Here is a 26,998-nt window from a genome sequence, read left to right as displayed (position 1 = left end):
ATCAGCAGCAAAAATCTGCCTTTAAAGTTTAAAGAAAGAAAGATTTGACATTTATTGTGACAATTGAATGCAATAATTTTTTAGGCCATATCGCCCAACCTATGCAGCCCCATTTGTTTATTTGATTGTTACATTCAATTTAATTGAGGTTCCCTGAGGTTCCCTTACTGTCCCCTGTATGAGTAACAAGATATTTTGTCAAAAGTCCAAGTAACTCTATTCCATACAACAAAAGTGGACGGTTAAGAAATTGTTTCCCCTTTGTCCTAGCACTCTAATCTCATTCACACTTATGTGATAGTCCACGTGAGAATCAACAATGACACGTCTTTAGCCACCAAATTTGAATATGATCAAGTGCAAATACTGTAAAATTTAAGTCGGTTAAAGTTTGCTCTGTTTCTCAAACAACGCTATCATAAGTCTTGCAATACAGTCTTGGATGGAAGATTTGCAATACAGAACTTGAGTCAAATAAGACTACTTTTATGGGATTTTTTTTTGTTTTTTTTTTGTCTTTGTATGAGCTTGTTGACAGCTCTTGGCCTCTGTCTACTTTCTTTGTATGGAAACAGGTTTGGAACATGAAGATGAACTATTGCTTTTCTATCATAGATTTTAGCACTTTTTGCAGCCAGAGGCCTTCAGGCCCAAACTATAGTTTCAGTCTCAGACAGTACGCCTACTAACCACCCACTATCCATTCACTGACCATCTGATACTGAACACAGGATTTTTCTCTCTCTCAATTTAAGCCATTAATTATAGCCATTCTACATCACAGTATAATTAAAAATTCATCATTTGTAACACTTAATGAAAATATATAACAACTTTTAAATGTAATTGAACTTCACATAAAACCATTATAATAAGTGTTACATTTTGCTGTACCTTTAATAGGTACAGCAGGGCTCAATATAGTGGTCCGGTGAAGCACTGTATTAATGGTAGCACGCTTGTGGATTAGCAGTGCCACTCGGGAGCCAGTAGTATACAGGCCTATATTTATTTTATTTAATTGCAGTCTGCATGATTTCACAATCACACTAAGCTATATAACTATATCGATTATATTTTGGTATATCATGCGGCCCTAGAACAATGAATTCAATAGTGTATCAATACGTTTTACAGGTGAATATCAGGACAGCAGTTCATGATGTTTAGCTTTGACAACAAAAAGCACATAAGTAAATCAACTAAAGAATGTTGTGAGTCCTGAAAACACTTAATCATTGAGATGATGCGGCATTACCTAAAGACGACTGTACTATCAAGACAACCCATAATATTCATACACAAAAACAGATTTGAGGGGATAGATGGTAGTTTAGTCAGATTGCGTTTGTCTGTAATTGTGTGTTAAATTGCTGTAAGATCAGATCACATTTTATGAGTAATCAATGCAGAAATCAAGACATCACAAACTTATTAATGATACTGTGTAAGATGAAAACAAACTGCAGTCATATCAAAAATACAATGACAGCACACGTCAAGAGAACTGCGAGAGAATCCAGGAGAACTGTTAGTCCAAGTGACCAGCTTGAAATGCCTGTGGATTACACTATAGTCTATCTTGAGGAGGCCTCATTTCCTTTCTGCGTATGTCCTTATTCTATAATGCTGCTCCTTTTCTTCCCTCTTTTTTAGATTAGTTCTGCACAGTCTCAGATCCCCCCAGACATTTTAATTGCGTCATCCAAGTTTTTTTCTCCTTTTAGTTCTGCTTTGAGTAAAAGTGTAATGCTTCTTGAGAGAGGGGTCACAGACGTCAGTTATCTGACGTCAACATCTGATCTTACTGTATAGTGTCATACTGTTTAATTTTGGCTTAAATTTGAATATAGACAGTAGAGACTTGGCCCTATCCAAAGTTAAGAGGCTACTGATTTCTAATACCAAGATTTCTAGTATAGTTGTGTGACAGTGTTACACATGTATAGTGTGCAATGGTGTCATTCGTAAAATTCAAGTATTTCATTTACCAACTTAATTTTTTTTAATGCTCTCTAACTTGAGACTGTGGATGAGTTGTTTTAATTTCTAGCTGAAACAGGAGCAAAAAAGAAGCAGTAGACAAACTGTTTGTAGGCAAACTTTACGTTGGCTTGAGAAAGCCTAATCTAAACGTTTGGAATAGTTTAAAAAGCTTGAAGTTTGAAAGTTAAATTTGAAGGCCATGCAGTCAGATGCAAACAGATGCAAACAGATTATAGCATGGATTAGCACATTGCTATTATATTTCTAGCATGTCTTAACATACTATAAGCATGATTTCGCACATTACTAGCTTGTTTAAGCATGTTGCTAACAGGATTTTGCATGTTGCTAGCATGTTTCTAGCATTATTTAACACATTGCTAGCATGATTTTGAAGGTTGCTAGCATGTTTCTAGCTTGATTTCACATTGTTAACATGGTTCTAACATGATTGATTAAAACTATTAGATAGAATGGAAGCTTTACATGAGTTAAACTAAGGGCTTCATTGTGTTTAGATTTTTGACAGAGTTTAAAGACGGTGTATGTATGGATATTCATGGTTTCATTATTGACAATGTGTAAATAGCTAGTAATGGAACTTTAGTAATGAAAAGAGACCTGACATCCTAGGGGGTTTATGAAAGCATGTAGACTGATTTTTATGTGAAGTACTCGGGACATTTTTAAATCAGTACAATCGCGTTAGAAAAAAAAAGAAAAAAAGTATACAAAATTTAGCTTTTAATTATAAAAAAAAACATTTAAAAACATTATATATTAGATTATTATTTAAAAAAAAAACCTCCACAATAAATTAACATTTATTCATGCCACCTAACCATATGTAATTTCTGTATTAAGGAATTATCTCGGAAATACTCAAACCTAAAATCTAACCTAAATGCAAAGTATGTTCATGTGAACCCACCGTCAGCACAGCACAACTGCTGCTACAGGCCACGTGCCTCAGCAAACCACTACTCAGGGCAGACAGTAAAGAATGAACAAAGGGCTGTTCTCTCAGGATGGCTTTTGCTTTCAAAAAAGGCTTCACGAAGCACAACAGAAGGGATCAGAATGCAAGGGTTTTAATATGCACTTTTTAATGCCATTTGTATTAACCTTAAAGGGATAGTTCACCCAAAGATTAAAATTCTGTCAGTATTTACTCACCCTCATTTTGTTCCAACCCCATAAGACCTTCATTCATCTTCGGAACACGAATTAAGATATTTTTGATGAAATCTGAGAGCTGGATCATTCCTCCATACTAGTCCATAGGCTTCTTGAGGGATTGAAATTGCCGGCCTCGAAAAGTTATTAAAGACATAGTTAAAAGAGTCCAAGTGACTACAGTGGCTCAATCTTAAGTTTATCAAACGACGAGAACACTTTTTGTGCGTAAAACAAAACAAAAAGAATGACTTTATTTCAACTATTCATTTCCTTCTCTCTGGGCCTCGAGTCAGGTTACTAGTTTAACAGCCTATGATCTGTTGTTGTACGTCACACGCATCACCCACATGACCAACGTCGGCCAATAGTGAGCCTACGTGTGACGTAGCTCTACGCAATTACACTAGTTTAACTGACTAGAGGCCCAAAGAGAAGGAAATGAATAGCAGAAATAAAGTCGTTATTTATGTTTGTTTTTGCACACAAAATGTATTCTCGTCGCTTGATAAACTTTATATTGATCCACTGTAGTCACTTGGACTATTTTAACAATGTCTTTAATAACTTTTCGAGGCCGGCAAGTTTCAATCCCTCAAGAAGGCTATGGACTAGTATGGAGGAGTGATCCAGCTCTCAGATTTCATCAAAAATATCTTAATTCGTGTTCCAAAGATGAACGAAGGTCTTACGGGGTTGGAACAACATGAGGGTGAGTAAATACTGACAGAATTTTCATTTTTGAGTGAACTATCCCTTTAAAATAGCTTTGCCTTAAAAACGAAAAGCTCATAACACAAGACACAAAAAAAACAGCAAGATGTGGTGCAATGGCCAAGTACCTGATGCATGGCGTCATAGGTCATACATTAAAAACTATAATTGACAAACTACATCTTTTGTGAAACATACCCAAGTTAGTCACAAACGATTTGTCCTTAATTTAGGTGGCTGCTCAAGGTTAATGTTTAACCAAAAATCATGGCACATTCAGACTCTGCTGGATGACTTAAAGAAAAAGCACGACTTCATAAGCACACTGTAGCGAAACTTTATCGCAGAAGAATCCAGATGTTTGCTTACAGCATGATTACATGTATGCCAAACAATAAATAAATGCGCAAAACCATTAAAGATTAAAGTTAAAATGACAGATAGTCTAATCCTTTGGCGCTGTGCGACTGCTGGCCGTCTGAGCGTCTCTATTCCCCCACATGACTCGAGAGATGTAAAAATAAAACACTTGGTAAAGTAAATCCTGCCAGAAAAAGCATTTTTCTCCATCCATTCCCCTACATAATTCAAACTAAGCTGACAGACCTGTTTACAAATCATTGTCTCCAGTATTTGGGGATGATTTGTGGAAAAACAGGAGTAAAAAGAAGGAACTACTTCATAATATCTTCCTTTTTACAGGGTGAGGAGGAGGTTAAACAGTAGGGTGACAAGACATCCTGATAAAATCTTATAAGGTACGACGCCAGACAGAGTTACAATTGGGACACCGTTTGTCTTGAAAGTAAGTATTAGCCACAGTTCAATTGCTGTAAATAAACTTTTTAAAGAGCTCAATATCCAAATGAGGGTTTAAAGGGATAGTTCACCCAAAAATGAAAATTCTGTCAGTATTTACTCACTCTCATGTTGTTCCAAACCCATAAGACCTTCGTTCATCTTTGGAACACGAATTAAGATATCTTTGATGAAATCTAAGAGCTGGATCACTCCTCCATAGGCTTCTTCAGGGATTGAAACTTGCCAGCCCCTAAAAGTCATTAAAGACATCGTTAAAATAGTCCAAGTGACTACTGTGGCTCAATCTTAAGTTTATCAAGCGACGAGAATACTTTTTGTGCGCAAAAACAAATTACGACTTTATTTCAACTATTAATTTCCTTCTCCCTGGGCCTCGAGTCAGGTTACTAGTTTAACAGCGTATGATCTGTTGTATGATCTGCTTACGCTATATCACTAGTGAACTGACTCGAGGCCCAGAGAGAAGGAAATGAATAGTTGAAATAAAGTCGTTATTTCTGTTTTTTTTTGCGCACAAAAAGTATTCTCGTCGTTTGATAAACTTAAGATTGAGCCACTGTAGTCACTTGGACTATTTTAACAATGTCTTTAATGACTTTTCGGGGCTGGCAATTTCAATCCCTGAAGAAGTCTATGGACTAGTATGGAGTGATCCAGCTCTCAGATTTCATCAAAAATATCTTAATTCGTGTTCCGAAAATGAACGAAGGTCTTACGGGGTTGGAACAACATGAGGGTGAGTAAATACTGACAGAATTTTCATTTTTGGGTGAACTAACCCTTTAAGTTGGATGTGTATCCAAAGATTAAATGCATCCAAACTATTTTCTACTTTCTATTCTTTAAAGACCAATGGGAAATAAAACAAAACATAACTTAAATCAAACCAGGTCAGATTGGTACTTTGGTCAACTGCATATTTAAGACCTGTATCAATTTGTTTCACTCATAGTCACCCTATATTTAAAAGGCCTATAAATTGTGTGGGGTCAGCCTCTCGCTGCTGGTTCACTGCAAAGAGTCGGGGAGCTTTCAAAACCATACAGTGACCAGAACAGGAGAGAGCAAAACTGAAGGAACGCCTGAGAGAGAAGAGCTGGTTTATTGGAACTGCTCTCTTCCTGGAGTGGTGTCAAGGGCAGACTGCCAAGGTTCTACTTTTCACTTGCCTGACATGATTGAGGCGGGTGGGTGTGTGATGAAGGTGTGTGTTTGTGTGTGTGTGTGTGTGTGTGTGTGTGTGTGTGTGTGTGTGGAGGGGGTTGAGTGCCTGCGTCAGTGGACCTGGGACTCCCCTGCCAGAGGTGGGAAGAGCATATGTTTCTTACCGAAGGAAGAGTTTCAGTGTCTGAGATGGATAGATTGATAGATAGAATGTTATGTTGAAAAATAAGAAAATAAATAAAATAAATCGCGCACACACACACACACACACACACACACACACACACACACACACACACACACACACACACACACACACACACACACACACACACACACACACACACACACACACGTTTACTCAAGGCTCAGATTTTCAGAATGTGAGAGACCACAAACATGATTAAAAAATAGATTAAAATCTAGATCATATATTTTAACAGTTTTGTTCCTACCATACACACTGACAGATTCCATTCACAAACAACCAGAGTCCTGACAGTAAATCTAGCAAAATCTCTTGTGGTCGTGATTTTAGAAGAAAAACATGGCGGGCAAAAATAAATGGTGTTAATAGTGTTTGGACTGCTTTTTTCAGAAAACAACAGGTTCCCTTTCAGTCGCTCACGTTCGACATAACATCGATGTGACGACGTAATTGGGATCACTTCAGGGAGCCCTATCAACTTCGAGTGTCTACAGAACGAGCCAATGAATATTGGCGTGCGTGAAAAGCATCACGCGCCCCACCCCGCAGCGCGGGTATAAACAGGTATAAACCAACTCTTTGGAAACTACCAGTGAGCCATCTTGCACAGACCCTGTGCAAGGTCAGGGAGGACGAGGAGCAGATCTTGTTAGTTTCGCCGTGTTGGCCCAACCGGACCTGGTTCCCGGAACTAGTGCTCCTCGCGACAGCCGATCCCTTGGTCGTTCCCTGGCCCTAGCAGACGGCCACAATTGTTGCCTCGTGTTTGGGCATTCAGCATGCTGAGGCAGTTTTTGAGAATAGTTCATGTTCACATTGCGGGAATATGACTATGACAGCGCTGAGATCGAGACTTGCTTACTTCAAGGGAGGTGCAGTCCCCTCGCCTATGCCCCGATCTAGTGTCTATTCTGGACCTCAGAATAGACCTACTTCAGCGCATGGTTAGGGTAGTCTGAGGATTACCGTGAGGGCTTCACCGCCGAGGCAAACTCCGTGGGTCCCTCACGCCTAACAAGCGCTGCCACCGTTGGAGCCCTCAAAGGAACGCGCTGGTCCTTCGCGTGGACCTCCTTTGGGGCTCCACCTGACGACCAGATGTCAATCGCAGCATCAGAGGGGGAGCTCCAGTCCTCTGGAGATGAAGATTCGGCTGCTTTATCCCCTTCGGGGAGTGTAGCGCTGCTCGAGTCTGATCCAGAATGGGCGGCTATGCTTTCCTGGGCCGCTGAGAAGATCGGGCTTGCTTGGAACCCTCCCTGTCGCTCCGTGTCTACACGAAAGTCGAGGAGGCGGCCATTGCTCCCATGTGCGAGCGCGGTGTTCGCATTCTCAACTACCTCGACGACTGGCTTATTCTCGCCCAGTCGAGAGAGCAGTTATGGAAACACAGGGACATGGTGCTCAGTCACCTCTGCCACCTAGGGCTTCGGGTCAACTGGGAAAAGAGCAAACTCACCCCCGGGCAGAGGATCTCTTTTCTTGGTATGGAGTTGGACTTGATCAACATGACAGCGCACCTCACCGAGGCCCGCATCCAGTCAGTGTTGAACTGCGTGAGCACGCTCAGGCGCAGAACAGTGGCACCATTGAAACCGTTTCAGAGGCTCCTGGGGCATATGGCATCTGCAGCCGTGGTAACGCTGATCAGATTGCTTGATATTGCTTGAACACTGACTCCATGATCGAGTCCAGATGGGCTTCGCAGAGCGGCTCGTGCCGGGTCCAAGTAACCCCGCACTGTCGCCAAACTCTCAGCTTGTGGACGGACCCTTCATTCCTGCAGGCAGGTGTCCCCCTAGAACAAGTGTCCAGGCACTCTGTGGTCACCACGGATGCCTCTGCCACCGTCTGGGGGACCACGTACAACAGGCATGCAGCTTCAGGTCTGCGGACGGGGCCTCAACTGCATTTGCACATCAACTGCCTCAAGTTGCCCCGGATACGTGCCCAAGGTTCCCACCACTCCCTTCCGGGACCAGGTGGTGAACCTGCAAGCGCTGCCTTCGGAGGAGGCAGACCCAGCCCTGGCTTTTCTCTGTCCCGTCCGAGCTCTGCACCTGTACGTGGAGAGAACGCAAAGCCTCAGGACCTCAGATCAGCTCTTCGTCTGTTACGGAGGCCAGCAGAAGGGAAAGGCTGTCTCCAAGCAGAGGATGGCCCACTGGAAAGTGGATGCCATCGCCTTGTCTTACGAAGTTGAGAGTCCACTCCACTAGGGGTGTCGCTTCTTCTTGGGCGCTGGTACACGGCGCCTTGCTGATAGATATCTGTAGAGCTGCGGGCTGGGCGACACCTAACACATTCGCTAGGTTTTATAGGCTACATGTTGAGCCGGTATCTTCCTGTGTGCTCGCGTCAACCAGCCGGTAACATGGAAGTTCCCGCGCTAGTGTCAGCTTGCTGTGCCACTCCACTCCACATGGAGCGGATACGTGCGCTTTTTTTGCTCCAGTCGAGTTCCCCACTCAGGCGAACGCTGTAGAGTTCCTCCGCACCCCTTCGGCAGTCACACATTGTGGAGTGTCCAACGCCAGACCTAGTGCTCGTATGCTTGTGTAGCTTGTGCTAGGCTGGGTTCCAAATGTGGTGATCCCTGTGGCAATCCCATATGAGTATTCTTCCACGATTAGCTCCCTGCGGTGAGCCCGTGTCTTTCCCTTGGCAGAGTCCGCTCTGCCGTCACTGTCTGGTCTAGCCTCCCCCTTCTCAGGCTGGAGCCACCCCAGAGACATTCCATATGTTGCTCTGCCCCTACCGGCCAGTCCATATGTGTATTCTCCACATGTTACCTCCCTTCGGGCAGGATGTGGCTTCCGCAGCGTCCCTCTCTACTGGAAAGGCACACTTTCCCAGAGGGCGACTGAAAGGGAACGTCTCGGGTTACTAATGTCCCTAAAGGAGGGAATGGGAGTGGTAATGTCCTGTCTCCAAGGTTGGTGACCATTGCTTTATGGCCGTCACAATCTCGGCTCCTCAGCGAAAAACAAAGAGTGTGTGCGCCCACTTCCTGTTTATACCTGCGCTGCGGGGCGGGCGCATGACGCTTTCCACGCACGCCAACGTTCATTGGCTCGTTCTGTAGACACTCGAATTTGATAGGGCTCCCTGAAGTGATCCCAATTACGTCGTCACGTCAACGTTACGTCTACTACGTCTACGTTACTAACCGAGGCAATTTCTCATTGTAAATATTCAACAAGTTGTAGTGTGGTGGAGCCTCAACAGATAATCTGTAGAAACATCAAGATAATCGAGACTTTACCTAGAATTTACCAGTCAATTCAAATATATAGAATTATCACCATTTATGAGAAGACCAATAGCGTTTTAAGGGGAGATGTCTTAAACCGCTTTAATATTGCCAGTTTGCGTGTTTTTTTTTAGGTATTTTAATCTATTGGGGTGGTGATGGCGCATCTAATTGGGATGGTGATGGCGCAATGGATAAGACGTATGCCTTTGGTGTGAGAGACCCGAGTTCGAATCCACTGTGAGACACCAATGTGTCCCTGAGTAAGACACTTAACCCCTAGTTGCTCCAGAGGTGTGTATCAAGGCACCTCAGTGGGAAGTCTGTGTGAAGGAAAAAGTGTGGCAAAAACGCTGCACAACGAGAAGAGGTGACCGGACCCTGAGGAAGATTGTGGAGAAGGACCGATTCCAGACCTTGGGGGACCAGCGGAAGCAGTGGACTGAGTTTGGAGTAGAAACATCCAGAGCCACCGTGCTCAGGCGTGTGCAGGAAATGGGCTACAGGTGCCGCATTCCCCTGCGGTGAGGTGCCTTGATACAACACTCTGGGAACAGCCTATTTGTTCAGAAATTTCTTTCTGTGTCTTACCCTCTTGCTTGAGGGTGTCAATGATGGCCTTCTGGACAGCAGTCAGGTCGGCAGTCTTACCCATGATTGCGTTTTTGAGTAATGAAACCGGCTGGGAGTTTTTAAAAGCCTCAGGAATCTTTTGCAGGTGTTTAGAGTTAATTAGTTGATTCTGATGATTAGGTTAATAGCTCGTTTAGAGACCCTTTTCATGATATGCTAATTTTTTGAGATAGGAATTTTGGGTTTTCATGAGCTGTATGCCAAAATCATCAGTATTAAAACAATAAAAGACCTGAAATATTTCAGTTGGTGTGCAATGAATCTAAAATATATGAAAGTTTAATTTTTATCATTACATGAAAAAAAGGAACTTTATCACAATATGCAAATTTTTTTAGAAGGACCTGTATATTTCGTTTTATTGTTGCCTTAAATATAGCCTACATAAAGAGATAACCGGAGTAGCCAGAGCGAGCTGAGTGACGCGAACACGCTGAACACGCTGTTCCATTTGCAGAATAACCGGACTCGCGTCCTCTCGTCCTCGCGAGTTTGTTCTCCTGAGTCGAACTTGGCAATTCCGAAGTTTGCGTAGGCCTACTTGGTATTGAGAAACGTCCAATATTAACCCCCGTTCTCTTTTCTATCATGCGCCCGTGCACGTTTGCGATGATGTAATATGCACGCAAACGCACCAGGGTTCGATAGAATCAAGTTCAGTGTGAAACCAAGATCAACAAACCCGCTCAGATTCAGACCGCAGCTAACCAGCTGTAGCCTTACATGCACTTATCCAAAAAGATTAATTGAGTGAACACGGAGCAGTTTTTCGGTGAGCGGGAAATGAAAACCCGGACTGGATCGTAAGCGAAGTGATAACACAATGCTTAGAGTGGAGAGAGGACGTGCTTTCGCTCCAATCCAGGCTTTATCACATCCCCCTCAGCAGGGTGAATACACCTCGTCTTTCCTTAATTTAAGACCTATTCAAACAAAAATTAAGACATTTATCACACTATTTGAGAAATGAAAGCCTATTTACGGCCTTAAAATTATGAAAAGTGAATTTAGGACATTAAGGAACATAAGGACAGATGGGAACCCTGCAATTGACGGAAATCCGCCATAGACTCTCTGCAATTAACGGAAATCCGTCGTAGCGACGGAGAACTTTAATCCCTGCATTCAGACTTCCTTTTAAATGAATAGTTAAGTAAATTCTTTTTTGACTGGGGTCAACCTCTAAAGCTGTTTTGCTAGCTTTCTAGTTGTATTTTTGAAAATGTTACAAAAAACAAAAACATTCCACTGCGGTTACAATTCATAAACAAGAACAACAAACCTAAGTGTCGAAAACATGACCTTTGAACGTCTGCCACCACAGAAACAGGTCAATATTTTAGCTTTACATGTGTAGATAAAACTACAAGACACATTGTAATGCCTTACACATTATTGGTCATTCGGTGTATAAATAAAATACTACTTTTAATTCTACTGCTAATAATAATATAAAATATGTTTTTATAAAATATATTGTTAAAATATGAAAATGTCACAATTTCTTTGATAAAACTACACAGAACACATAGAAACTCAAGTGCCTTCACTACCACCTGTCAAAACAAAAGTATGGTTAAACTTGAAATTATGACAGAAATATAGCAGAATGTTCTTCACAACGTAATGTTAGCACTTACAATAATACAGTTCATTAAAACTGTTTAAAATTAAAATTTTAGGAATATCACACAATGTTTGTCCATGTATTAATTTAAAATGTAAACCTGTTGTGCATGACAAAAAATTAAAGGAATTTCATTTGATTACATTTTGAAAAATGTATTAAATTATTATTAAGTTAAAGTTTTATGCATTCATTTGATTACCACATTTTTAATTGTAATAAATTATTTAATTGCAAAAGTTTTCTAAATTCAACTCATTAGACATCATTCTTTTTATTATTAAAAAAAAACGATAAATGTAATTAAACCATTAAAAGGAAATGTAAACACTGAATTTGGGAAGAAATTAATAGATTTCATAGAGGAATATTCGCTCTGTGTTCTGAGAGCATGTTTTTTAGATTGTTGCTGTGTGGTTGCAACATTAGAGTGTTCTGAGTAGTTGTTTACTGGCCCAAGTCAAAAGAGCCCACCCACCAGAGACCAGCATAAGCATGATAAAAAAGAAAAAAAGAAAAAAGGCCTGATTTACATAAACAATATCTTGTCTCAACTTATCAACAATCCATATTATTTAAACAATCAATCACTCATGTCTGTAGCTAGCCTAGAAATCTAGACACACCCTAGTGGCAGCCAATTTTATTTTGCAGCCAGTGTCGTCTAGCAACTCTCCGTTGGCTTGCGAGCTGGAAAAAACAAACTCTAGTCAGGCCAATCACAATGTGTATAGAGTCGGTGGGTGGGCTTAAAGCAACACCAAGTAACTTTTCCTCTGCGGTCGCCCTACAGGTTGGAAGCGGAATTGTCCATTACCGCTGTCGTAAATAATTTAGCTTACCGCAGCCTACTGTCGCACACGCACGCACATGCTCTCTGTTTATCCAGCACCGGCTTTGGAATCAACAATGGCCACAGACAAGGTAGAGTATGATGCATGATTTTATGAAAGTATGATGTATTGCGACATCACAAACGAGCAATTGTAACGCTTGCCGTAAAGCAAGTCAAATTAGTAGTTTTCTTATGTCTCATTAGAACTACAGAAACGCGACCCGATCTGGCAATCTTACATAGCGTGGATATATAGATAAAGATAAAGGACCCCAAAGCTGTGGCATAAGTGCATTTCACAATGTCACGACTTGATAAACCACTGAAACGATTTTGGAAACATTATTTTAAGGTAAAAAAATATTACTTAGTGTTGCTTTAACATAATGACGGTAGAGTTGCGACGGTTCCACGTGAATTCCCTGCTACTTGAAAACAAAGAAGATGGCTGCTGCTGCTGGCAAACAGCGCCCTTTCAAATCGGCTTTGGCCACGACTCTGGAAGACTTGGAGTTAAGCTTTTCTTTGAGAAAGAACAAAGAATGGCACTGAAGTCCGTCCCTTTGACTACGTCACATTCTTCATTGCTCTGGTTGGTTGTAGCGCTATCCTATTGCGTGCAGAGGGAATTTGAAAGACAACCGTTTATCCTGCCCCTCGGATTGAGCCCTGGCAATGGTGTGCTCCCAGACCCAATATCTTGATGTGGGTCTGGCTTGTCAGACTAGTCTGTAGCACAAATAGTGTGGGATAAGTTATGCACCAGACGCTAAAGTGCAGTGTGTAATATAGCTTAGTTTGTGAATGTAAATGTAATGAAGTAAATTCGCACAAGGATGCAGTGAAAGAGTTGTCAGCAATAATAGTCTCACTTTCTGTTACATACCTACATAAATAAGTACAAAACTCATTTACATAATGCCAGCCTATGGTTTTCATTGGCTTTCCAAAAACAACTAATTTGATCTGCCATCAAACAATGCAATTGTAGCGGAGACTGTAAGAGTTCAGTCTCTTTGAGAAATAAGGTGACGTTCAATGCATATTATGAGAAAATTAAAGGGTTTTTTGACCTTTGATGCAAGTAAATCTATTGTAGGAGACCTCCAAAATTACAAAATGAGGAACGTTTAAAATAGCATAATAGGGGCACTTTAGGGTAAGGCGGTTGTTTTAATGTATGTACACTGTACAGTATGAGAAATATATAAGATATAGTGGATGCAGACACATAATGGATAAGGAGTCAACACATCTTTATGGGGAGGGAATCGAGAATCAATTCTAAACCAGAACTGGTTTAAATTTATGTTGGTAGAACTAAAGAAATTGAATCATTAAGCGATTTCTGACAATTTAAATCAACACCTAAACCAACAATTTTGAGAATATTTGTTAGATGTTGGTTCTGTGCGTGTACTTAAAAAAATATAGTGTTTGTATATAGTCCTGGCTGTGTAAACAGGAGAAAAAACTAAGTGGATTGAACCGATCCAGGGAGCACCAAAACATATTTGTAGCAAATCAGCAATAGTATCCGCTCATGATGGGGAAGGAGAGAGAGTGTGCAAGCAGGACATATGTAGAAAGACTGTAGAATGAGAGACGGCTGAGATATTACCAAAGAGGAAAAGGTCAGAGGAATAAAATTGGAAGAAGAAGGGTTACGGTCAGGTAAGAGCTAGGATCCACAGTAATACAAGCTTTTGAGTGCTGGAGAGGGAAGGCCTGAAAATGGAGACTGAGGTTTCTTTGTTTTTGCTAGATAGGGCAACCAGTAACCTGGGGGGATCAATCCACAGATGTGGTTTAAAAGTAGCCCATTTGATTTCAAATATCAACAGTATTTCTCAGAAATTGCTCATTGCATCTTTAAGTGGAATCAGAACTAGAATTGTTAAATTTCTCATGATTCTCATCCATATTTCCTCTATGTCTTTGTTCAAAAGATGGAGGGGGGAGGGGGGGGGGGGGGTGTTTGATCTGACAGAGCTGCTATCGCATGAGGCCAAAGATGCCGCCACATCTGGAGAATTCCTTTTTCCAGCAGAGCAATGGGACCAAATTAAAGCTCTGATGAGAACAGCAGATTCACAGTCTTTTTGGAGATCCCTAAACACAAGGTCATGAAGGAGCTCTGTAGTTGAGTGTCAACTGACATCATCAGAAGTGTAGGGTGCTGAGTAACAGAGCGAGTGTGCTCATCCCATGGAAAGTTTATATGATGACCCATGAGTCTATAAAACAAGATTCCTTCTTAGTTTTCCACATTTCAAATGTTATTTTACTGTCACAATGTAGCTGAAATATTTGAGGTTTCAGCAGGCCTCAAATGTGCGCAGATGTGGGAGAGATTCAGGAATGGAACAGAATGCAGGGTCTTGAGATACTTTATTTATTTAATTTTTTAAGTAACCTATATTTGACAAGATACTTCTTAAAAACGCAAGAAGATGACAGTTTAATAAACTTGAACTAACTTGCTCAAAAAGATGCTCTTCAAACTGTTGCTCTGCCATAACTGTAGCTGTCCTGAAGGAGAGGACTAACAATATGTGAAGATAGTTAACACCAGGGGCGTTTTTTGGAGTGCATGCTCACCCAGAAATTTTTTTTTTTTTTTTTTTTTTTTTTTGCAAAAACAGCACCAAAACATTACAATTTGGTGACTTTGGGAGTCATATTTATTTATTCATTTTTCTATAATCATATTATGCAACAAACATTAATGCAAGTACGTACTGCAGATCATTTCAATAGTAAAATTTTACATTTTAATTTACTGTAAAAAGCTTTGCTAAAATTGATTATTTTAACTTTTTGAGGGATCAAAGGAGGATGAGGGGTTGCGTCCAATTATAGATCTCAGGCACTTGAATCGATCTCTGAGGAGGTTCAGGTTCAAGATGCCCACCATTCCCATCATAGCGGGTAAAATCAAATCCGAGGATTGGTTTGTCACGATAGATCTGAAGGACGCATACTTCCACATATCCATCCTTCCATCTCACAGGAAGTTCCTGAGGTTCGCTTTCGGGGGCGAAGCATTCCAATATCGGATCCTTCTGTTCGGCTCGCACATTTACCAACAGCATGGATGCAGCTCTATCTCCTCTGAGGCTTCACGGTATCAGGGTGCTAAACTATTTCAACGACTGGCTTATTATGGCCCAGTAACGAGAACTGGCAGTTTGACATAGAGATGTCGTCCTTGCCCACATCCAGAGCTTGGGGTTGAGACTCAACACAAAGAAAAGTGTGTTGGCTTCAGCCCAGAGAAGAGTGGTATGGGACTCGGTAACGATGCGGGCACAATTGTTCCTGCACGGATCGAGTCCATCCTGGCCATGGTGACCAGAATAAAGCTAAGCCAAGCCATCACTGTACAACATTTTCAGAGAGTGTTAGGGTTCATGTCAGCAGCGTCCAACGTCATTCCATTCGGCCAGCTACACGAGGGCCCAGCAGTGGTGGTTGAAAACCAAGGGGTTTTCCCCGAGGGGGCTCTCGTTCCGCATGATCAGGATTATGCACAGATGCTTTCGTTCCCAATCTATGTGGAAAAACCTTGGTTTCTGTCCCATGGTCCCATGCTGGGAGCGTCATGTCGCCGGAAAGCCGTTTTAACAGACTCCTCCCTCACGGGCTGGGACGAGGTCATGGACGACCGCTTTACAAGAGGTCTATGGCTGGACCATCTTTCCTCCTGGCACATAAATTGCCTGGAAATTCTGGCGGTCTTCCAAGCTCTGAGGAGCTTTCTGCCAGACCTCAAAGGTCACAACGTCCTTGTGAGGTCAGACAATATGTCAGTGGTGGCCTATATCAATCATCAGGGGGGTCTGAGATCCCACCGTCTATGCAGACTGACGCATCAGATCCTCCTGTGGTCCAAGGGGAGACTGTTGTCTCTCAGGGGACCAGAATCAGGGAGCAGACATCCTGTCGGGAAAGGGGCTGAGGCCTGGGGAATGGAGACTTCACCCCGAGGTGGTAAGTCGATATACGAGAGGTTTGGCCCCTCGGAACTGGATCTTTTTGCGTCCCAAGAGACGTCATACTGTCCTTTGTAGTTCTCCCTCACACATCCAGCCCCGCTGGGGTCTGATGCCATGGTGCAGAGGTGGCTTAGGTTGCGTCTGTACGCATTTTCCCCGATTGCTCTGCTCTCGGGAGTTCTGGAGAGGGTTTGCCGAGAGTCAGTCCTCTACTGATAGCCCCATTGTGGTCGGCCCGAGTATGGTTCTCTGACATAATATCGCTCCTAGACGGCCCTCCTTTGGAGATTCCCATCAGGAGGGACCTGCTGACGCAGGCAGAGGGCTCAATATTTCACCCTCGGCCAGAGTTATGGAAACTGTGGGTCTGGCCCCTGAGGGGGCACAGAACAGAGAGGCTGGCCTGTAAGCAGGAGTAGTCGAGACCATACATAGCTCTAGAGCTCCCTCCATGTGAAAACTGTACGACATAAAATGGAATTTGTTCACCAATCGGTGTAGCGAGCATGAGGTGGACCTAGTTAACTACTCGGTGGCTTCAGTGTTGGAGTTCCTCCGAGATCGCTTCTCGGCTGGTCTTACCCAGTCCTCACTCAAGGTGTATGTGGCTGCCATTGCAGCATTTCACACTCCTTTGGGTGATGGGCCCCTGGGAAGACATCTGCTGGTCGTACGTTTCCTCTGTGGGGAAAAAATCCTTGCATCCCAGGCCGGGCTATGTGCCTAAAGTGCCATCTAGTGGGGCACGGCCTACGGTTCTGCAGGCTTTTCATCCTCCACCTCACGTGATGGCGGATTAAGACTTTATTTGCTCTGCCCAGTCAGAGCTCTCAAGATTTATGTCCCGAGGTCTTCTTCATGGCGGAAGTCAGACCAGTTGCTGGTGTGCTTCAGGTCGCCCAAAAAGGGGCTTCCCGCATCCAAACAGACCATCAGCAACTGGATTGTTTAGGCTATCTCTATGGCCTATCAAGTGCGCAGCTTGCCTTGACCTTTGACCGTGAGGGCTCATTCAACCAGAGTCATGGCATCCTTTCTTTTCTTCTTTAATCCTCTTGGCCCCCTTGGGAGCATAGGGCGTCCACCATGGACCTCCACCTCACTCTCCTCTGTGCTAAGGACTTTACTTCTTGCCAGGAGGTCTCCCTCTTGGTCAGTTCATCAAGCATGGACTGCCTCCAGTTAGATTTAGGTCTACCTAGCTTCCTGTTGCCTTGGGGATTATAGTCCAGAGCGTCCAAGCCTTTCAGGGGCCCGGTCCAAGAAGTGTGCGATCCAGCAGGATGGGCCACCCCTCATACTTTTATCAGATTATATAGCCCGAACATTCCTTCTACGCCAGTAACTCTAGTGCTCTCGTCTTAAGTGTGCCTGTGCGCAGCTTCACACTGGGACAGGCGGGGCTTGTTGTGGCATACGGGGTACTCGTTCCCCAAAGTGCAGTGCGAGTACCCTTGAAAGGGAATGTCTCGGGTTACAACTGTAACCTTTCTTCCCTGACTGGCTTCATCACAGAAGCTAACACTGTTGTGTGCCGGCGTCCCTTTGTAGCTTCCAGGGATGCCGTCACACATTACGTCATGATGCAACACCAATCACGATTGGCTTAGTTTCATTCATGCTTCAGAGGCGCTATGCTGGAGGACGTTTCCCAAAGTGTCGTCATCGACACAGTGTCTCGTTCCCTTCTCAGGGAACAAGGGTTACAGTCATAACCCAAGATGTTTTTTTTAGCTTTTATTATGAATATGTTAGCCTTAAGGTTATGAATAAGCTGGTTTGTTCCAAAACAATGACAAAATTCGCATTTAGGAGATATAAGCATTCAAAACAGTCTCTCACTTGCGCTAAAATGGATCACAGATTATTAAGACATCAACGCAGACTTCAGCTTCTCATCACATCTTCTGTCCAATCAAATCCTCTCTAGAATCTAAAGCATCACGTACCTATGCTATAAATACCCCCTGGCCAAAGCGTTGAGCAATATGGGTTGGAGATGAGTGTTCGGTTGCTAAAACGCCTGAGTTTATTATGAATGAAATGTCTAGAATTTATTCACAGTTCTACTATCGAATCCAACATGTTATCAGCCTTGGATTCGCTTCCATGGTGCTGGCAAGTGCATTAAACTAAACGCTATTGGCTATATGAAAAGGGGGAGGAGCAATTCAATATGTCCAGCCTTAGCTTCCTGTTTTAGTGGAAATAACGTCAAAGCATCATACAAAGTTGTTCCCAGGCACTTCAGTGGGCCTTTCAATCAAGCCACAAACAATGCCAAATTAGAAGAGATAAGCAAGCACTATTTTAACAGCTAACAAGCTAATGTTATTGATCAAATCTGTGCCAAGTAAATTAGATCTGGAGAATAGGATGTCCTCATTCAACTAAATAATAAAAATTCAGATACTACTCATTATGACAGCAATAAGCGTTAGCCTGGTAGTTACCCTCTCGTCAGCTACAAGGTTGTTTTATAAATTATCGTATGACTCACTGCAACTCAAGGATTCCAAGGTGAAAAGTGAAGGAGGAGGATCACAGCCAGGGGGCGGAGCAGTGGCGTTTGATTGAAGAGGGTGTGTAGGATACTTTCAGCTGGCATTACAATCACCCTTCAAGTTTTAAATAATTAAAATTAGGTATATGATAACGTTCAATGAATAGGAAAGTCATTTTGCAGACGTACAGAATCTATCTACTGCAACCTACCTCATCATTAGACAATGATTTTAAGAAAAACATTAAAACTTAAGGGTCTAACGACGTCCTTGGCTAACACTAATGATCGCTAGTGGCCCTTGTGGCATTGAGAAAAAATAATGCAACACGTACTTGCATTGCATTATGAATTGCAGTGACATTTCAGAACGCAACAATTTACAAAATCGAGCTTGCATAGCCAGTGGCATTTGTGTTCATGTACTTGCATTCCCTTTAGAAAAGAGTATTTATTACAAAAATAATATACTTTTAAAAGAACATGCTTAAGTGCAAACTGAATGTAGTCTTTTTCTGGACAATTATAAGATGTTATTTACAATTAATTGAAAACGGTTTAGTTTAAATTAGTTTAAATGCGTATTAAATGCAATTAGTTGAAGTTAGTGCTTTTTAACACCTCTTTACTTAAATAATTTCATAATTATTTTGTCTCTGGAATATGGTTAAATTGCAATATCAATGTACTGACGAGCATTTATGAAAAATACTGTAATGCCATTTCCATTGAAACTTATGTCCTGTGTTTATGTTTATATATATATATATATATATATATATATATATATATATATTTTACACATTTGTAATGGGAGAAGTTGCATACATTAAAATACATTAACTTTAAACACAGTAACACATAACACACTACAGTAAATTTAAAACCAGGTACTTTACGTCAACATCAAAATAAGTGTAATTTGATAATATTACAAAGTGCACTTTTCAAAGTGTACCTTAGTGTTATCTGCAAGTACAGTTAAAAAAAACAAAAAACATTTAGGATTAGAAGTACTACAAGTCCACAAGCCAGACAAAACTTGCATCATCCACATGCCAATATGCATATATAATGACTAATGGGCTTTTTTTTGGATGTGCCAAAACTGAAGTCAGTGGCATTGTTTGTGAATGAAGGTACGTCCTGGAAACTTCCGATTCCGCAAATAATGATTTAATGTGTTGTTCTAATGATAAAACCATTAGAACATTTCCAACGGCTCAATCAGACACCATTTTTATTCTTTCCACCAACAGGCGAACAGCATGAACAGGATTATGGGATATCATAGGCAGCAAGAACACATTTTTACTGCCTTGAAAAATGATTGATGAAGGCAGGACAGTAAACAGGCCATTTTGAAATTATTGGATTTAAACTTGTTAATGCCTTGCAACCTCCACACAGTGAACCAAGAAAGAAAAGATACATTTGATAATGTTGTAATTGTCCATTTGGACTTTTTAATGAGATCTTCAAGTGCGACTTGGCATTTTGTACGTCTGGCAGAGTGCTGAATGTATATCACGTGAGGCCGTTTCATTGACTCGTATTTAGTGAAAGGCCGTTTGAGGAGGGAATTCACCGGGATGATTAAATGACATCCAGCTGGGGGAGGAAGTGTCTTCCATGAGCGTTTCCTGCATGACAATGCAGTGTTCTTCATTGAGTTAAGCTTTCTGTAGATGGCCTGTCAGATCATATTAGTGTTGACCTGGAATAGCCTCAAAAAACGGCCTCTGTTCAGAGGTCCATCACACACACTAGGCCAGAGCTGATATAAAACAACACCGGTAACATGACATTCTGATAAAAAAAAAAAAACAGGCGTAAGACTGAACAACTTTTTCCACATCTAATCAGTAAGATAACATCTTACTATACTGCCAAATTAAATTTGGGTACAAATTAAATAACGTGCTTTGTGTTTGTTTGGCTTTACTAAGCATATTATTTAAAGGGTCATGAAACCCTAAAACACATTTTTGAGATGTTTACAGTACAGGTTGCACCTCACTGAAAACAACAAAGGCACTCATTATGTTTATTATTAAGAGAAAAGTGATTCTTTGTTTCTTTTTTTTCTGCTATTTCATTCTTCTGGTTTAAAAAGCAATGTTGAATCAACGTCATGAAAAGTTAACCTGAAGTGATGATTAGCTGCAAGTGTGTGTCTATGTCATCAGTTTCTGAGCTTTTCTCTGCATTTATTCATGAGAATGAACTGTTTTAATCCAATCACTGCGCTGTATCATGCATGAGATCGCATTACAGCGGAGAATTCAAAGGTCACGAAAGACCGTTTCAGCTCTGTTCGTTCACCTCTCTGTTCAGCGTTGCGTTCGGATACATGTGTCGTAAGTGTGTTTCCTCAGTACAGTAGCACAAAAGTGTTGTTTGCTGGAGTTTGACTACCAACACAAAATATATGGCTGTAACTATATTTAATATGTTACTTTACAGTGCACCTGGTTATAAAATGTTTTCAGATATAATGCAGGCATCCTATTAACAAACAAACAAACAAAAAAACTCATCACAAAATTCCAACCTCTGAAGTCACTATTAGGGGGAATTACAAGGAATTTAAAACAGATAAATAACGCACTCAAGACTGATTTCTAAGTCTTTCTGACTATTTTATTTAAAAGAACTGACTCATTCTATCATTCAGATTCCAGGTAACACTTTACAATAAGGTTCTATTTGATAACATTAGTTAACGTGAATTAACAATAAAAACACTTTTAAAACATGTATTAAAATCTTAGTTTATTTCAACATTTAATAATAGATCATTAAAATCAAAAGTTGTATCTGTTAATATTATTAAAATGAACATGAACTAACAGTGAACTTATATTTGTATTAAATAACATTAACAAAGATTAATAAATAATGTATCAAACGTAGTTCATTGACTTGTCATGTACAGTCAAGACTTGACATTGTTAGTTAATGTATAAAGTTGTGAATCAACTCTAGTGTGAATCAATTTAAATACCAGTTTATGTGATTTCATGAGACTTGCATAGTAAGAATCCCGAAATAAAACAATAAAAAAAATTTGTTAAGTAGAAATCAATGTTGAATTTTCATTGTTTACGTGTGGTGATCTGCTGATATCAGCAACAAGAAGCCCAGACTCAGCACTGTCTCTGAGAGATGCAATGACACACCAGCCGCAAGATCCCTTCACCACCACACTGCTCTACTTCTGGAGTCTTACCACTGAGCATATATTGCAATAACACTAATGTTAAATAATAATATATTTTCAACAGAATGATTCTTTATATTCCATTATTCCTGATTGATATTGGCTTGGAATGTTTTGCTGGGAGTCTCCATTAATATTTAGTTAAACAGCTAAATCATGTGGCCTGTGTCATCATGTCCCAGTCTCATCCCCCCTTTCTCTCCATCCACCTTCCTGTTGGTCTAGACCAGAGGTGCCACTCTTTTTTGGGAAGTCCCGTTAAAAATCAAGGGGCATGAGTTGCGATTTTTTGGGGGGCTTATTTTGAAAAATATTGTTGCTTGTTAGAAAAATCAGAAATTGCTTTGCATTTATGGTCGCTATTTTCTCCAACACATTGATTGACACTGTGTGCTCACAGCTAATAGCCAATCAGTGCAATATTACAAGCGCTGTAGCCCCCCTCCCCCTCATTGGAGAAAAATTGTGTTCAATGTGCAGGCATGTGACGTTGTTATGTAAATGCAAGAAATGATAGTTAGTAGACTTGAGTAGATGTATGCAGCACAACCTATATTTTCACAAACAATGCCACGAACAGAGATGTACAGATATGGAGAGGAAACACAGGAGATGATGGACGGTGAAGGGACAAGATTTAAAAATATATATATTTATAATGTAGGCTTATTAATCATCACAGGCCAAACCTATTTTGCTCACAGGTGATCGGAGGATAGTAAGTGCCCTCTTGCTTTGTTGCAATTTTATGATTTTTGTAAAATAACTTCTGTTTTTGCTTTTCAAACTTGGGTTTCAGTTTAAAGTTGCAGGCTCATTTACTGATAATAAATAATTGATATTAAATCATTTTGGGCTTGTTTGAAGCTGCGGTTGCTTATTTGTCTTGCGAGAGTTGCCAACACTGGTCTAGACTATCCTGTCTAATAGAAATAAAAAAAATATATATATATTTTAAGTGCACATTAAAATATGTAGAAAACTGATAATAAAACTAAATTGCCTGTATAGTTAGCTCAGCAAAAAACAACAAAAAAAACAACAACAGCATCTTTTGTCATTGCTGTCAAAGGTCCAATCAAAATCAATACAATATTTTGATGCAAATTAATCTTTCACTTGTAATCTAGTCAAATTAGGAAGATACTGCACTTTGCATGACATGCTTGAAAACCATAAATAAAATTACACAAAGTAATGGAAAATATGACCTAGACTACATTAAATACTGCTTCACTTACAGCGTGGATAAACGTGGTTTGTGCCGACCACAATGTGTTATGTGCTGTGAACTACAATTTGCCAACAACACGAAACCATCATAATTCATGAGACATATTTTTAATGACAAAGTAAAACTAAAATATCAGTGTTCCTATTAAGCCTATGTCATATTGATGAGCCTGTGCGGATTAAGGGTCTGTAGCATTAGGTACAATGTGTTAAATTACAATTCTGCAACACTTGATTTACAATAAGAAATCTAGATCCTGAAGCAAAACCGGTTAAGACTGTTGTTTTTCGTTTTAAAAAGTAGTAGTTTAAGACTTAGTTTACACTAGTCTATTAGTGAAAAAATGCTAATAAAGTCCCTAAATACCTTTTACTTAATTTTTTTAACATATTGGATGGAACGTACATATATTTGTGTATCAATCTCCATCAATAACGGAGAAATCTCCTTGGCCAAGAGAAACACCTCTTCACAAATTAGCTCAAATGGCAAACTGAGTAATTAAAATGAATAATAAATATATTTTTGATGCAAAAAATGGCCTGTGGCTAAGTCAACACACTATAATTAAAGTTGCATAGTAAACGCAGTACCATAAGATTTATTATTCTGGCCTTTTATGCCTATTGCAGGAACATGCTCTAAAGTATGAATCTAATTAATTTAGTATGTAATGTATCCTCAGAGACTGCAATGAAATAAACCTTGCCTATTATGAGAAAACATAATAAGCAGGCATTTCAGTAAAGCCTGTGACATTCGTGCTAACCTGTCTGTCATTAGTACCACGACACGCAGACTTTTGCAAAGTCAATTGGTTCAATACTAATTCTGTCATGATATTCATCAGAGGTCACCACAACATTATCTCCACACTTTTGTCCTACACTTTGAGTTGCTATGCACTGTGGGAAATAATTCCAGTAATTTCTCTGCATGTGAAACTAATCAAAGACTAAATTAAATACCCCTGTTAAGTCTCTGCATTTCTTGGCTTGTCATGCATTAGATTGCTAAAAAAATAAATCGCACTGGCTAATTAACATTCCAGTAGACAACAGTTGACTTGTGTATTGTGTATCCTCTCTGTGCATTTTAAATGAGAGAGGAAATCACATAAACAAGTTTAGGGCCACACATATTTAATTCAAAGGATGCGACATCACCCTCTTTCACGTGTAGCCTATGTCCCCAGCTACTGTACTAAAAACTTAATGTAAACACACATAACAGGTGATGACAGACACTTATCTAAACAACTTAACTGTAATGGACATAATCATTCACACTATCTTGCAGCCGTTGCGCAAATATTGCCACCCAAACTTCACGTTGGAAATTAAGCAAACCAAAAGTTTCCCAGTATGCAGCTGCAACGCAATGTAAGTACGCAACAAACACGTTACATTTTACAACACCCTTAGTTACTAATACGCCAGGAAAACAGAAAGTATACCTACTTGAGCCAATGAAACAGTCCGTAAATCTTCGGAAACAGCTTGTGGAAGGCGGACCATCTTCCATGTCTGACCGCAAGCGAGTAATGATAACTCTTGATATGATATGCGTCTAGTTTTATGTCGACCCGCTGCTATAAATGAAACGATCCGACCCTGAGACGCCGGATAACATCAAAGCGCGTCAAATCTAAAAGACGCTATAGAACGCCGTGTTTTACGCGCCCCGTACGCACATGTATCTGATGTATCTATGTCCAGTATGTAGACTCGCCCCGTCCTCTCCTCTTAGAATAATGTTAAAAAATGAAGGCAAGAGGCGAAGAGGGCTCGTCTCGAGTGGAGCCGGAGACCGGCGTTCGCGTATCTCCTCCCCGGCTCGCCGCACTCTGGCGCAGCTGCTCTGCTCCGGACTGCTGTAGTGTGCTTTCCCACTGCTCGGTTGGGGGGGAATGGGGGCGTCATTTCTCAGGGTTGGACATCCTCTTATGTTATAGTGTCGAGGCAGGACGTTAGGGAATTGATATAAAAAGCAGCGTTTAAGGACAAATGGGTGCTTAAGTGCTTCCACTAGAGGCCATTCTTCGGACATATGTCGTGTCCTTCTCAGTACACAGTTCGGATTTGTTTCTTTGACTTCTAGATGTCACAGTGAGTACAACTTCAACACACGAAATACTGTTTGTGCGTAAAAACAACGCTGTCAGGAGCCATAAACGACTGCATATTGTGACAAGGCAGGCAGCAGAACTGGAGAAAACAACTGTTTGCTGCTGTGGACTGACGCGCTCTGACGTCAGCACGCGTGAGTGTGTGTGTGTATGTGTGTGAGAGAGAGAGAGAGAGAGAGAGAGAGAGAGAGAGAGAGAGAGAGAGAGAGAGAGAGAGAGAGAGAGAGAGAGAGGGCGAGCTCGTGTGTGTTTTGTGGTTGAGGACAAATCTGTTTTTCGTTTTGGTACAGCGTAGCCTACTAACGACAAACTACTGCTGCAGAAACGATGTTTTCCCCCTCCAAAAATGTATATATAAACTACGAAATGACGTACCGTCAGACGTAACATTATTTATGTGATATTGGTCTCCAATTTTAATTAATGTTTAAAATTATATTAAAAACACACCCCTTTAATAATATAATAATAATAATAATAATAATAATAACATACATATTTAACTCAAATCTGTATCTGTTATCTCAAGTGCACCATATGTTTGCTACTAATCTTAAACAAATATCAAATGAAAGCAATGTAAGCTTGTACTGTGAATCTGAAAAGAGTAAAAAAACAAAAACGATTTTTAAGAGGCAGTACACATACACTTTTAAATAATGTTTTTCAAGAAAATACTATTTCAGTCTTTCTACATTAAAATCATGTTTGATTTAATGCATTACTTGCCATTTCTTTGTAATTTTTTTAAAATAAATAAATAATTTTTATTTTTTATTATTTTCTTAAATTGTTTCAAGTAAATCCAACACTAGATTTTTATTTTTCAATGTAGGCTTATTCATAATTATAAGTGTCTATACAGTATTCTTCCATTACTAAAAGTTATTTCTATTCACATCATGAAAGTGCAATTCATAACTCTATAGTTCAGTCTAGAAAATTCAGACCATGTGTTAAATTACATTTTAAGATATCATATGTTATTTCTATTTTGCTGACCCATTCACTATAATATTAGCTATAAAGCATACATTTCTAATGAAGGGGAACAAATAGAGTAAAGGGGAAAGGACAAATAGGCCAGGACAACAATCAGGGAAGAGGTTAAATCAGTGTTGTAAAAACTAGAAATAAGATTAGGTTGTATTGCTGTTATCCAATATTTAAATACATTTACAATTAAATACTACTTTGTATTAAAACAAATAGTTTCTCCCTTGGCCTTTAATTATACTACTTTATATTTAATTTGTTTTTATGTATTTATGTGATTTCTGTGTTTGTTTATTAAAAAAAAATTGCAAAGCCATAGTGAGCAGTATGCTTATTATCCGAATATTGTCCAATATTGTGTCAGTTACAGCACTAACAATGATTAAACTTCATCATGGTTTAATAGCCTTTTAAATATACACACACTATAGGTAAATAATCTATTAATTTCTTAAATGCTGTTTTTTCTGTAGCCTGAAACATCTAAAGACGTGTAGT

General features: G+C 40.3%; 1 protein-coding gene across 3 annotated transcripts in view; it reads right to left on the bottom strand.

Moving 5' to 3' along the window:
* The window catches only part of pde10a (phosphodiesterase 10A), an 88,043-nt gene extending 62,418 nt beyond the window's left edge, over nucleotides 1-25,625 (bottom strand). The window contains exon 1 of one of the 3 annotated variants that reach the window (XM_077246457.1): nucleotides 24,837-25,625. In XM_077246457.1, coding sequence (XP_077102572.1) covers nucleotides 24,837-24,900 — 64 coding nt within the window. In that variant the 5' untranslated portion in view covers nucleotides 24,901-25,625. The remainder of the gene's footprint in view (nucleotides 1-24,836) is intronic. The other 2 variants (XM_077246447.1, XM_077246467.1) reach the window with 2 other exon arrangements.
* Between the last annotated feature and the right edge of the window lie 1,373 nt (nucleotides 25,626-26,998).

Source organism: Siphateles boraxobius, unplaced genomic scaffold, assembly GCF_051911475.1.
Source record: "Siphateles boraxobius isolate OS27281-9 unplaced genomic scaffold, OSU_SipBor_1 104, whole genome shotgun sequence".
Lineage (NCBI taxonomy): Eukaryota > Metazoa > Chordata > Actinopteri > Cypriniformes > Leuciscidae > Siphateles > Siphateles boraxobius.
The sequence above is the reverse complement of the archived record's forward strand: the minus strand, read 5'-3'. Positions and strand labels throughout refer to the sequence as shown.